General features: G+C 38.5%; 1 protein-coding gene across 2 annotated transcripts in view; it reads right to left on the bottom strand.

Moving 5' to 3' along the window:
• Nucleotides 1-14675, bottom strand: part of SYNJ2 (synaptojanin 2) — a 69088-nt gene that overhangs the window by 37065 nt on the left and 17348 nt on the right. Inside the window, exons 3-6 of one of the 2 annotated variants that reach the window (XM_062572424.1) lie at nucleotides 13175-13445; nucleotides 10725-10950; nucleotides 2046-2129; nucleotides 682-743 (exon numbers count right to left, since the gene is read on the bottom strand). In XM_062572424.1, coding sequence (XP_062428408.1) covers nucleotides 682-743; nucleotides 2046-2129; nucleotides 10725-10950; nucleotides 13175-13445 — 643 coding nt within the window. The remainder of the gene's footprint in view (nucleotides 1-681; nucleotides 744-2045; nucleotides 2130-10724; nucleotides 10951-13174; nucleotides 13446-14675) is intronic. The other variant, XM_062572425.1, reaches the window with a different exon arrangement.

Genomic DNA, 14675 nt, shown 5'->3' with positions numbered 1-14675 from the left:
GGGGCCAGACTCTTCTGTGGTGCCCAGCAACAAGGCAAGAGGCAACAGACACAAACTGAAACACAGGAAGTTCCACCTGAGCATGAGGAGGAATTTCTTTACTGTGAGAGCGAGAGCACCGGCACAGGTTGCCCAGAGAGGTTGTAGAGTCTCCTTCTTTGGAGATATTCATAACCTGCCCAGATGAAATCCTGTCTAACATGCTCTAGGTGACCCTGCTTGGGCAGGGGGGTTGGACTAGATGATCTCCAGAAGTTTCTTCCACCTTACCAATTCTGTGATTCTGTGAAGGTGAATTCAGAATGGCAAGGAAGCAGCATTTTTTTTTAATTGCCTGGGATAAAGGGGTAAAGAAGATGCTCTCTGTATCTTAATTGTAAATTAACGTTTGTTGATTCACAAAGGCTTACACAGGCTTTCTTTTTGCATACCACTCAGGAAATCTGCGCTTTTTCAGAAACAAGCCAGAGACCAGATTAATTCAATTACCATTAAAACCAGAAATGAAAATGCACAAAAATGAAGTGAATAAATAAAGTAAACCCACCTAATAGTTTTGCAAGACCTGGGGGATTGGCTACATCATCTGAGAGATGCTTCACATCTAACAGTTTACTGGGAAGGCATAATCTTGTTTAAATGCAGGTTGCTGTGTTACTATCAAAGTCAAATGAAGCTTACCTGTCAAACGCAGGAGCATTAGCTTCCAAACCTCTGTTAAGTCTTAGATGATGAGAACCCACCTAAAATAAAATATTGGAATGGAAACAAAGAGAGAAATAATTCCCTAAGTCGCTAGACTCCTAAATCACTAGATGTCTCCCTCTTTCCTTCAGAGAAAACATCTCTTCAACAGCACCAGACATCCCTAACAGACTACGCACCCACACGCACAATATCCTTAACACAAAAGCCAGAGCTTTTATTAGACAACATTTACAACTAAAAATGAAAACATGATTATCATTAAGTAATAGGATACCTACATATCTTTTTATACCAAATAAATCATGTCCACTAGCCAGCTTCCTCTAGCAAATATTCCACACAGCATCACATGAATACGTTGCATGCCTAGCCTTTTTCCTGCCCTTCACTTGGCAAAAAAGGCTGCAGTTATGACAGTTCCATGGATTGTGTGTCCTGACTTATTTTGTCTTTCATTATTCACACAAACTAAAAAGTATCAGAACCGTCCTTTGAAAACATGAAGAATGGGTAGGAAGTGTGCAGTTCATATGGCCAGATCAGCTTTATAACAAGAAACTACTGTTCTGGATGATGCTAACAGAGGTCATCTTCCTTTTACATTAAATCCAGTATTTCTGAATGGTACTTCGATGCTAGATTTAATGATAAAACAACACATAATCTTTAATGAATATGAAATACACTTACACTATATGTCTTCTATTCTATGCACATGTCTGCATATTCATTCCAGTTACTTATCGTTCTGTTCAGAGAATGTGAAGAGTACTAGATTCACATTTGTAACAATATATATACTGTAATTCACAGATCATAAGTAACCTGGTGGGCTTGACATAATAATCTCCTGATGAAACCCTTCGTTTCTGCTTTGCAGATCAGATTAGAGTACTATCATGTTCCCTTTTTTTTTACTGAAATCTAGCAGACACACTATCTGGACATTATATTTTGTTTGAAGGACATCAAGTCAGCTTAGCATTGCAGAAGAAAAGGTTGTTCTAAGTTAAATAAAAGATGTTATAAAGACATTGCTGTAAGTCTCACTTTAAACATTAGCACAGAGATCCACACAAAGACTTTTCCTGCAGCAGTACATGAACACATGAAAATGCTAAACTTCAGTAAATATAGCCATTTGCCAGTTTTTGATGCGTGACTTTTTTTAACATGCAAAATGTCATACAAAACAATCCTGAAATAAAAGAGCTCAGTAGTTTCACAGAAGGAGGTCAGCAGTTCATTCAAAAAAAAAATATTTAATTTTATGAAGCTTCTAAATTATAAGTAGCAAGATTGACAAGTAAGGTAGGCTTTTTTGTTTGTTTGTTTACCTGAAGCCCTGGTTGCTCCCAAAACAGCGGAACAGAGCCTCGGATCTGCACAAAGGAAGAAATGTCATCATCCAAGTAAATTGTCTGAAACAGTAAAATAAAGGGAAAGAGTTCTCCAGTCAGGCATGCAACTCCGCAACTTCTCGATCAGATGACAGTTTCAGACACTGAACTCAATGGATGAAAAAAGTAAACAGAGAAACTCAGTGTATCTCCTTACTGCTCAGTCATTTTTCCATAGACTCACAAGCAGCGAAACAAAGCATAGCATATTCGCTTTCATGCCCTCACAGCAGATTCAGTTCACTACTCACCAGAAATAAGAGAATTTAAACCACCAGCACTGGTAAGATAAAAGGAATCTTTCATCCACAATGAAGATGGATTTGATCTACTCATGGAGAGACTCAAGAAGACGAGCCATTTACTCTCCCTCTGTCTCTCTCATAAAATTTTACTGGGCAAAATGTCATTGCTCCTTGTGACTGATGATGGGTAATGTCAGGTGTGGGATAAGCTTATCTCTTGCTTTATTTACTATTTCTTATATCACTGCATGTTGTGCCTTGTCAGAGCGTCCAAATAAATCTCAGTGAAATCAGCAGCTTTGCCACTCCCATTCTGAGATACAGTGAACGGTACGTGACCTATTTCCTTTCCAAGAGCTTCACAGTGAGGCTCCAAACTCTCCGCTTCATTCCCTAACCAGACCTCAAGACCTCCCTTCACATTTGTTGTTACGAAAGTTGTTAACAAACTGATCTGGAGTCAAAGCTACATGAAGAACGAAAGTTCATTTCCCCCTCTGCTTTTGCCCTCCACCAGTCCCTGAGCAAAGCGCCGCACTCTGTGTGAACATGACACAAAAGGTACTATCTTCAGACACAGAGCCACTGTGCAAAGCCAGGCTCACTCCCCTGGCCTATACTTAGCAGTGGAATATGGCTGTTTTCCATGTGCGCTATATGATACACATCACTGTTATCTCATGCTTCACAATGAGTCGTTGGCAGCCCTGAGGAGGAACAGTATCCATACAGGTCATCTAGGTAGCTTCTTTAACCACACCATCCAGCAATTGCCAGCTGGCCTGTAGTCCTCAAAATAGAATATAATACCAAAACAGGTGATCACACAACTTTAGTGTGGTTTGTACTTTTGCATTTGTCGCTAGACATACTGCTTGGATGGCTCAGGAGAAATGTCTTCATTTATCTGAACCTTGGCCTCTCATCTTTACAGTTACCAACAACATAAGATTTTTAGAGCTACGTATGTGAATAGAAGTATACCTACACCAAAGAAGCAGGCATTTAACTATTCCATCACCAATTTCATTTAATTAATTCCTGCAACATTTCTGGAGGCCACTCACAATTATCCCTGTTTCATTAAGAATGAAAGGTTTAAGTGGCTTTAGTACGGACACAAAGAAAGTCAGTGGCTACTGGGCTAAAATGGCGGTTAGCCCAGAGGTGCTGCAAAATTGCACTTTGCAATGTTTGTGGCCTCACATCAATTAATTAAGATCCCTTCTATGTTACATCTCCTCCCAATGCAACTCCTGGAAGAGAGGGCAGGTGTTTCATGTTAAGTTGTTGCTTGGAGAAGCTTCCCAGCAAGGTCTACCTCTCAGTTAGAGAAACACGGATACAGAACATGTTCTCCAAGAAGGTTTTTCAAAATACAGCCGTACTTGAGTGCAGGAGTTAGTTACCACGGCAACACAATGGTGCACCTTTCCTTGCGTTTCTCTCCTCAGAAGAGCTTGTCATACCGTTGGACAAAAAGAGAAGAGAAGGCCCTTCATCTTCCTCTTTATCATATCCTCGCTGAGGCAGGGTGTCACATGATGAGTCAGTGACTTCAAAACACTGAATCATCTTTTCACAGACAGTCACCAAGCCAGAGGAGCCAATTCAAAGGGACAGCAAATCTGTGCAGCTCCACTGACAGCCCCAGGATTATCCTGACTCATACTAAACACAAATCTGGTCTTGAATCTGAGCAAAGATAAGTCAGAATTGGCTCACTTCAAAATTTAAGAAGAATAATCACCTCAGTGATGAATTAGATTGTTGAAATTAAATATTAATGCTTAATCATGAGAATTACAGACAAAGCTTCTACACTGAGAAATCAGATTTGTCCAACATCACATACCAAATACAATCTGGCCACTTAGCTTCCTGCAGAGAATCAGTTCTCTTACCGAATACGTCAATGCATCAGGTTTCTTACATGTTCTGGAACTTCCCATTTTCTCTAACTAACTGAAAGGTTGATAGTTCAAGTGTCTCTTTGGCCAGCTCTTTTAAAATCCTTAGTAGCAAATTCTCTAGACCTATTGATTTAAACAGACATTAATTCTCATTTTAATACCTGCAGTTTAACAACTTCCTGAGATATGGTATACATAGAAAACACTTCATCACAGGTTTAGCCCATGAATATATATATATTGTTTTCTTTATGCCAAATATAGAAGAAAAAGACTGACCATTTCTGCCCTTCTGCATTAACAGATGCTCATATTTCCATTTATTTAGTGATTCAACACTGTCAGAGTTGACAGTTGTTTGTCCCTATTATCATTCATATTTTCTGTTCACTATTTTTCACCTGTTACCTCTTTTAACTATTTGATGCTCTATCAAGTTGCCCATTTGGAGAACTGAATTTAAAAAACATTAAAATTATTTGCAGATCATTCTTGTAATCTAATTAGGATGCCCGAATCAAAGCAAACGCTTTTTTTTTGTTATGATCAATTCCTCTTCCACTGTCATAATGAGGTCTGATACAGAACTCTCCTATAATGAAATAACATTTTAGAGAAATTGATGTTTTTATACGTATCATGTAACATTTAGAAACTCAGAGAAGGTTTCCAGGAGGATGGCCTCTTCAGTATAGGTCACTCATAGGAAAGTTCTCCACATTAGCACATTTTTTGTCTCCTTTTACTTACAGGGCTCATTATCCAGTTCTCTAGAGTAGTTCTGTAGTCTTTCACAATACTCTCACCTCATTCTTGGGACCCAGAAGAATCCAAAACTATTTTCTTCAAAGCAGCCAGTGAGTTGGAAAAAGTATTTCTGCAATGAGTCGGAGTTTTTGCCAGTCAATCCTTCCTAAACAGGCTGTATCTATTTGTTGAAACATTACAATTGTGCAAAACTCTGGGATTCAGCAGAGACGTTGCTTCATTCCCACCAAATCCTCAAAATGCTTAAGAAATACTTCTTCATCTACCTCAAAGGGTCTGACCCATAGAGCAATACAGTCCACAAAGCTGGACGGACCTTCAGACTCATTTCCTGCAGTTCCCTCTCAGACACCATAACAGCAATAGAATACTTCAACACATGTAGAAGACCTCCTAGCCATGATAACAGATTGTCTGTCCTCTGACCTCTCATTTTAGAAGTTACCATGCATCCTATTCTGTTTCCTACTGCCTCAGACTCTTTTGGTGGTGTCTTTCACCAGTTTGAGGATTGAGGGTGATAGTGCTGACAGTTCAAGTTTCTCACCCTTTCTTTTCTGATCCATAGTGTCAGACCTTATGTCTTTGATCCATGGATCTTCCTGATAGCACAGCCAAAGCTTGTGTTTCATGCAGAAGCAGTCCTCCCCAGCTTTGAGCATGAAACAAACATCTCTGTCATCCAGCTAGTATCCTAATGCTGGCCTCAAAGCAACAAGTGCCAAACTGCACCTAAAAGTAAATCCCAGTGTGCTCCTCTCATTCATTCTCAGAATGATTTATTCACTAATCTCTATTGCTTAGCTCTGTTAGAAGGAAATAATTATCCTGTCACAACTTCAAACAGTAGAATTTATCACAGACTCAAGGGCCACTGCCATACAGTCCATGATGAGACAGATACTTAAACAGCTTGTTCTGGGATCCCCCGCTTTGCCACACCGCCCACAAAGAGCATGGAGAGCAGATGGCCTAAACATCCCATTCTGCGAGCTCCTTCAACTCAGAGCACAGGATCAAAGGTTACATTTACCAAAATAATCCTTTGCCATGCCTGGGGACATACTAAGATCTTGATCCAGAAAATAAACTAACCACATGATTGCATCCATTCCTCTCCTAGACAGCCATTCAACATGGTCTAGGAGTTACTGCAAAACACGGATTACTTTTCTTAATCAGTGTCCAACACAAACTAGAGGAAGTGAAGATTACTCCAAATTCACAGCATTTCCTTTTAATTCCCCATAAAGGCTTCCATTTTAGATGCCTCACCAAAAAGTTCTGCAAAGAGGAAATAATGGAAATCATTTATCTATCTTTGGCAAATTAGAGTTGTTCCCTGTAAGTCACATAGGACTGTATACCACCACTCTTTGGAGAATAACTGGGGAAGAAGCTGAAATGAAAACAGTGACAGTCGCATACATTAAATGAGGAGAGTATGCTTGCTTCTCATCATTATCAGGAGAAAGAATGAAAAGAATGTGATAGACACTCAACTTTAGGAGATTGCTAGGGAAGGAAGGAAGGTGGAAGGAAAAGAAAAACTGCTGACAAAGCAAACTGTATTCTCAGCGGAGAGCTCTCAAACAGATGTGAACAAGGCAAGAATACATCATTTAAGCTGCCAGCAGAAACAGACTGATTTTAAAACTTTACTTGAGGATTATCTGCAACCTTGCAAGCAGGAAGGGCTGCCCTCCCAGTACAAAATACTGGCAGCAAACCTACAAGTATATATTTTAGAGTGTTTTTTTCAAAGCAGCTCTCTTTTTTTCCTCTTCATGTCTTGTTTTTGCTTAAATCTTTCCTACCATTTTTTTCTTTTTTCTTAGTGAAGATGCAAACCAAATGATCAAACATCCAAAAGATTATTTAGTAGTTTTATTTTGAAAAGCAAAAGTGAAGTGAGATATTCAACTTTTTCCCTCTTCTTCTCAAACGCAGTGAGTCACAGCAGTTAAGTAAGCCCACAAAAAGTGACTCATTGCGGAGCTAAAATGCCACAAGGCTAACTCAGTAGGAGACAAAAGAATACCATCTATGCATAAAAGAGCTGCCTGGAGATAAGACTAATTGTTTCTTCCTCTTCTAAAAAGCAGAAAAGTGTTAGGAGTAATTCATTATAAAGGGGGGGAAAAGTCCTGCCTTTTCAGAATCCTAGGGTGTTATTTATCCATGAAAGCACACAGCCAGCATGCCATTATACCGTACAGGCTACAGCAAATGGAAAAAAATGTTATTTGGCCAAGATATTACCTCACAGGCGATTAGTCAGTAGTCTACTATGAAAGTAGGAGAGAGTTTATTCTAGGACTTTTACTTCCTAATGGTAAGTGGATGCCAGTTTGAACTGAATCTCTGGCATCCCAGCAGTTAGTCCAACTTTGCTTTCTTAAGACATTACATTCAGTTTGGTAAAACTACTGTTTATCACCACTAGCAACAGCAACTTCATTTTCTTCTTTAAAAACAAAACCAAACACCACACTACTCTTTAAAACTGCAAATCCGTGTTATAATTTTCACTCTACTTGAGCTTTTCACTGTATAACCATTTCACTCCTGCTCTTCTGCTTTCCCAGTTGCAAAACACTCAAAAGCCTTTAGTCCTCCCACTTGACAGTGGCCCGTGGCTGCACAGGAACAAAGCGCCGCAGGAGCTGCAAAGAACCTGCCCCAGCCCCAGCTACTGGCAGCATTAGCAACCCACTACTGCTTTGCCATTCACCAGGGGCCAACACCCAGCTTTTCTCATGTGATGCAAAAGCCATCTTATTTTTCATGCTAATCATTTACAACACGATGTACTCCAAGAATATAATTAAATACAATGAGCTACTTTCTGGCTCAAGCAGTGAGCAGGGCAGCGAAAGTATTTCCTACAGTTAGACAAATGCTAACTATAGTGCCACAAATCTGAGGCTGATCTGAAAAAATCTGACTACCTTTTTCAACATTTTCTTTCCTTTGCATTTCAGCAAGAGAACATTCTTCAAGTTGTAAGTAACATACTCTGCCAGGGAGAAGGCACTCAACTAAAACAGCAGACTGTACCAAGTTATTACTCAAAGTGGCACATGCCCCTTCTGTTCCCAAGTACTACAGGAAAATTCCATTTCTTTGGTGAGTAGATCTATCTGTATCTCCCAATGCACTGTAAGATTTCCTACAAAGATTTAGGTGTTGCAGGACTTGTAGTTGCTCTGGAACAGAGTCTGAAGAGAAAATTATCATCAGCAGAGAATTCACAAGCTGACAATATACACTCAAGTACTGCAGGGAAGAGTTTGGTATCCAGCAAAGAGAATTTGAAGATGCCGGAAAATTAGGCAGAAAGCTGCCAGGACAGCCTACTAGAAATGCAGTCAAACCAGGAAAAGAAGGAACACAAGCAAAAAGCCATTCCCATTCCAGGTGAGATTTTGACCACGAGGTGGAAGGTCATGTGTGACATTTGCACAAGCTTCAAGCATGCCTACAGTATCAAACTCAACAAGTAGACTGGGGAGTATCTGTCTGTGACTCTCCAGGCCTTCTGGGTGTGAAATAAGCTGAGCAGTGTAGCACTGTCAAGTCTTCAGATATATCTGCATGTGTCATTGGCAGAACCAGGTGAAGCTGTACCATCAAGAAAACATCTTAAGGGATTTTTTTTTAAGTGCCCAAACCTTACTGAATTTGGGACAAACAGATGCCTGAAGGCATTCCTACAATATGCTGTGGGATAACAAAGAAGACAGCACCAAGCGACCTGCTACTCACACAATGCCATGAGGAAACACTGGTGCTAACATATGGACATTTGAAGCAGGATGCTCTCCTTGGCAGAAGCAAACTACCTAGGTGCAGTGCTGCAGTGATGGAGCTATATTTCTTCTGGAATACATAATGACCTAATGACTCAGATAGCTTAAGTGTCTCTGCACCACACTCAGCTGTTACATAGAAAGGTCTCACCACCCTCCCCTTATGAGCATCACCTAAACAATCCACCTCATTGTAAGTGCACTGCACAGCATGTGTGTGTATATACACAGAAACACATACACACACACATATATATAAAAGCACATTCTACACTACATGCACAGTTTTGTAGACCTGCCCTGAAAATACTCAAAACAACTGAGTCTTAGGAACAGATTCTTGTCCTTTGCTGAAAACTATTTATTGTGAATTTATCTATTCTGCTTATAGATATCTCTATTTCTGCACACTAAATATGGTGGTTTTGACTGCTAGCAATTTCTATTTCTATTCAAAAAGGAAAGGGCGGTTACACTTGAATAAGAAAGCACTCATTTCAGCTGGCACAAAAGATTTCAGATTCTTCAGGGTCCACTGATTTTAATTCATTTTCAAGGTAGTAAGTTAAATGACGTGTAACAAAAACAACTGACTGCATTGTTATTTCTTTGGTTATGTCAATCAAAGGAGCCTACTGAATGCCTTTAACCCATGCTCTCAGTATCAGCTGGAATTAAGGTTTCTACAAATATGTACAAAATCTGTGTCATACCACCTCCTACTGGTGTAAATCTACTTCTTAGAAGTCTAAGTCCCTTCCCTAACGAGTTGCACTGGAATTTGGCTAACTAATGAGAAGACGCTGGCTCTTCTCTGTGTTTCAATTTCTAGCCTTTTGACTTCTAGATGCCACAGTTCCTTTCCTGGGCAGCTTCTTCCAGACTAGTATGATACATTGGAGTTCCTCTTCATGGTAATACAGCAACCACTACAGCACCTAGCTTCTATAAACGTTGTCCTCACTGCTCTGCAAAAGTCCTGTGAGGCAGGAAGTTAATAATCACCCTAATTTCAGAGCTGAAAAGCCTACTGTACAAAAATGAAGGCTTCAATCCAATAAGGCAGACAGGAGTAACTTTACACTTGAATATTTATGATCATAAGAATTCATATGACTCTAGGTGACTTCTTTAGAACTAAAAGCAAATCTCAGCTCTAGTCTTTGCTAAAAAACACCCCCAGAATCCTTAGTCAAAATTCTTTTACAACAGCTATGCCACTGTAGTACAGTGGATTCTAAAGTCCATCCCAGTAAAACTTGTAACATAGACTAAGAGAGATACTTAATACAAATTAAAGAGGGAAATAAAATGTAGAGATCATTACTTTATGGAAGGGCTTTCAAAGAAATTTTTCTCAAATGTTCTATAGCATGGGAAACATGATGAATTTTAGAAAACAATGTACTTGAAAATATATGCAAAATGTATAAATAAGTGTGACTTTTCTGAAACAGACTTAAAACAATCTTTTAACATGGGCCTTATTACTGCAAATTCTAAAGTTCCATGAAGCTGAGACCCTTGTGGTTACACATGTTCATTATACATGAATTAAGACACAGAACTCTAAACAGTTTAAAAATCTATGTTTATGATTTTACCACAATACCAAACAGCCATGATTTTCACATTCAGGAAAAGAATTAAAAGCATTAATGAAAAGCATGCACATGGAGAAGCTGGAAATACATAAAAACAGCAAATTGCAAACAAATGCATAATGGGCAAAAACAAATAGACCTGTCACATGCATTAGTATCTTAAATATTCTCGGAAAAAGCACCTGGTGAACTCCTCTAATTCTTGCTGGAAATTTCACCCTCATTAAGCTAGAGTGGACTGAATTATTCAAAGCTATTGGATACATTTGCTTACCTGCTCTGTCTCAACGAAGTTAGACACGTGCCCATCATCATTGACCCCTCGAATGTGAAACCGGGCACCAGCTCGCTCACAACTGATCCGAGATATAAGGCAGGCTTTCGCCTTCTGGTGAGAAGCATAAACAGTGCGAATGTCCACAACACCACAGATCACTTTCAGCAACCAGTCAGAGCAGTCCACCTGGTAGTGTCTGAAGGGCACATGCAGCAGCTGGTTCCTGCAAGGGTCAACAATGTACAGATGTATTACTTAATAAAATGAGACAGACATAAACAGCTCCCATTCCACAATGATCACTAATTTAAGCAATTAATGTAAAGCTACAGCAGAAGAGGGATCCCATAACTTTATCTCAAACTCAGAATGATCAGCAGGAATTTATTGTAAATTACTATGGTGGACAGAACATGATAAATTTTAACATCAAGCAGTTTTCCATACACCTTGTACCTCTGCCTTTTAAAGTCAGGTGCTAATGTCCCTTTTTTTAGCTCAAGAAATACATTTATATTTAACAGTCTCTTTTTTAAATGACAGTACTGTCAAGCTAATTACTTTTCAAACAGTACTGTCTGGACCTTAATATACACTACAAGATGAAAAGCTATTTTAAAACCCACCGCTATTTTCAGGAAAACTCTCCAAGCACAGACTGAACCTGTGAACCAATGGTGATATCACAAAAACTTCTACTAAAATTAAGGGGAAACGTCTGTTTTAACTTCCAATCTATTTTAAAACAAACAATCCAAGAAAATTATCATTTCTCATTAACAGTGACATCAACCTCTTCTATTCCGATTTTCTTCGAATTTCACTTTTCAAAATGTGCCTTTAGTCACTGAAGAGAGCAAAGAAAATCTCTCTTATGATCACTCGTTGCTCAAGAGCAGATCTATACAAGTTATTATACCTATGGCAACACCCGAAGAACAGTTTTCTACAGGACAGCATTTCTCTGAAATAGATGTTAAGTTAATTTTACATGTTATTAAGTAAATGTGTAATTAAAAGAGTATGTTGCAGCCCTTCATCCATGTTCCACACCACATAAAAAGGTGGAACCCCTCCATAGGCTACTGTTGAATTAGCCAGAGGCAGCAAAACTGATGCAGAAAGTAGAAAAGTTCAAATACTTATTTCTCTAAGGGGAAAAGTTTAAAATGAAATTTAAGAAAGAAACAGTACAGGTTAGAATTGTTTAAAATATGGTTTCTTTATTAAGAGATACCTCTACCTTAGGTGTTTCATCACTGGAACACAGCTTGTTGGATCCACATGTCATACTTGACATGTTTGGAGAGCTCTTTAAGAGGGAGGCATAATTAGCACAGCTGAAAGCAAGTTTTAGATTTCACTCTTTTTACTTGAACACAAGATCTTATCAGTCAAAATCATACCCAGTTCATTCTGGATAAATAATATAACTATATAATATAGTTATATATAACTATATTATTTATCCAGAATGAATTCTTCTTTCATATTTATTTATTGTCTACTACGAACTGTTTTGCCTTTAATATTCACCTACTTTGGGCCACAAGATATATGAGGCATTCTAGCAGCATGCCCAGGAATAACTCTGACAGTTACCTGCCACCTGCATTATATAATCCTTATTTATTTCCAGGACAGCTGTGTTTCCTGTGTTTAAAAAGGAAAAGAGGAAGATACAGGAATTCAAACATTCTGCCAGAACTGGTAGAGCAAACAAACTGAATTACCTTAACAGTGAACCTACCTAGGGGAGACAAAACTCTGCTTCTATGTGTCTTCCTTTCCTCTCAACCAAACTTTGCCACAACAAGAAATATTTTTACTTTGTTTTATAAGGAGAAAAAGGTAAGCAGCACAGAGAAATGTATCACAGGAGTTTCCTTGTAATCAACACATATTTACACTGAGCTGCAAACACATTAAAATTAATGTTTTCAAAATAAAAAGTAAGGTACATTACTGAAATACTTAACTACTGACTTTAAATTCATATACTTTTAAGAAATATAAGATACTTCAGTGTGATGTGATTTATTAACAATCTCAGTAGAGGTTACACTACACTCAGATTAACTTTTAAAGCAAATTATTAAAAAGAACTGAAAGGGAAATTATTCATTATATAAAAAGAATTTTTTTGTAGTGTGAAGAATAAATCTTGTGTTTTTTTTAAAAAAAATACAAAGTTTCCAGTTATTAGAACAGCATTTCACAGACAGATTAATTTTAATTAAACAGAAGTTATTGTTTGACCCTGTTTTACCATGAAATTACACCGTGATTTTGCATCACTGAGACCCTGCGTTCTGCTGTAAAATGACATGCTAAGAAAATAAAGGTGGCACACCTGGAATACACACATTCATTTTCTCTGATGATGTTGGGCTACAAAGATGCAGATGGGGATGACAGAAGACTTTGATATAACGTGCAATACTAACCAGAAGAATGAGTTACCGGATTCATAGTGGTTATCACCCTGCTTCTGAGCCCGGACAGTCAAGTCTAAGTTTGAGCCTGCATTAGGCCAAGAGAAATAGAACATCCCAGAGTTCAATATTTTCTTCAAGGCAGTAACACGCTCCTCTTCCTTGGTTTCTTCCTGGAGAGGACAGAAATCTGTTGCAGTAATTTTGTAAACTTCAGCATCCAGGATTTTTCCAACCGACGTACAGCCTGTCACCAGGACCAGAAAGTGTAGCCGAGTGTTACCTAGAAGGTAATAGTTACAGAAGGGTTACAGGTGGACACAGGCAATGCCATTTCAAGTAAGTCCTGTCACCTGTAATGTTGACAGGTCTCCAGCAGAGGCCAGTCTCTCTGCTTTAAAAGAAACAAAAATGAACCACAAGCACATGGCCAAAGTTCATGTACATTATCTATCTGAAAGGAATTCAGAATGTGAGTGCAATTGCATAATATTCCACAGTATTTGTATCTTTCTATCCTTTGCCATGTTAGAGTTCAATTTCCCACTTAGTGTGTGAAGTGCAATGATCTTCGTGTTGGGTCACTACTTAAAATAAAGTTTCACTCCCCTGGAGAGCATACGGTTTTCATTGGATTTGATTCAAGTGAAAGATAAACACTGGTCATTTATACTACAGTCCTTAGCTAAATTAAAGTAACGGATATATATCTATCTCATCAGAAATTACTCAGGTTGAAATTGCATTTCAGCTAAAGCAAACATGCTTAAATCATCATAGATGTAAGTATATTCCTCACTGAATTTTTCAATTGATTTTTGAATTTTAAAGATAACAAGCATTCAAACCTACTCTGGGCTTCAGCTGAAGCCAGGTATGTTCAGGCATTCAGAAAGTTTCAGTATTACTAGTTCCTGAGATTTTATTGTTTGTGTCAGAAAATAGAGTGTGCATGACTGTACAACAACCTCAAGCCTCATTAAGAGAATTCTAGCTCTTACAGTTGCAAAGAAAAGCAGAAAATCATGAGGCAGCTGAACTCCACAGCCCCAAAAATAAAAGACAAATTTTGAAGCTCGAAAATAACTCTGTAATCAAATCATTAGCACATAGTAGTATTTCAACTTCTACTCATTTGCTCTGAAATGATAAAATAACTAAGGAACAGTAGAACGAGAGTTCCAAAAACACTGTTTTTGCTAAAAGGGAGTTTAGCTGTTTGACTCACTTAAGTTTTCCTCTAATAGAGACAATGTCATCCTACTCACTCCAGTTAGTAATAAAAGATGGACACATGCCAAGATTTATAACTCCAGCACAACAGAAACCACAGCTGACTTGCCAACAGCAAGTTATTTAGTTAAAGGCACAAAGACAATCTCAAAGAGCAATACAGGGCACTGTTCCTAGGACCTCTCCTCAACCCTCCATGGCAGCATATTGTCCAAAAATGGGGATGGACTCTTGTGCAACAATTAAGGCTTCTGAAAAATGAGCAGAGTGGGCCCTTGCT

Source organism: Rhea pennata, chromosome 3 (assembly GCF_028389875.1).
Source record: "Rhea pennata isolate bPtePen1 chromosome 3, bPtePen1.pri, whole genome shotgun sequence".
Taxonomy (NCBI): Eukaryota; Metazoa; Chordata; class Aves; order Rheiformes; family Rheidae; genus Rhea; species Rhea pennata.
The sequence above is the reverse complement of the archived record's forward strand: the minus strand, read 5'-3'. Positions and strand labels throughout refer to the sequence as shown.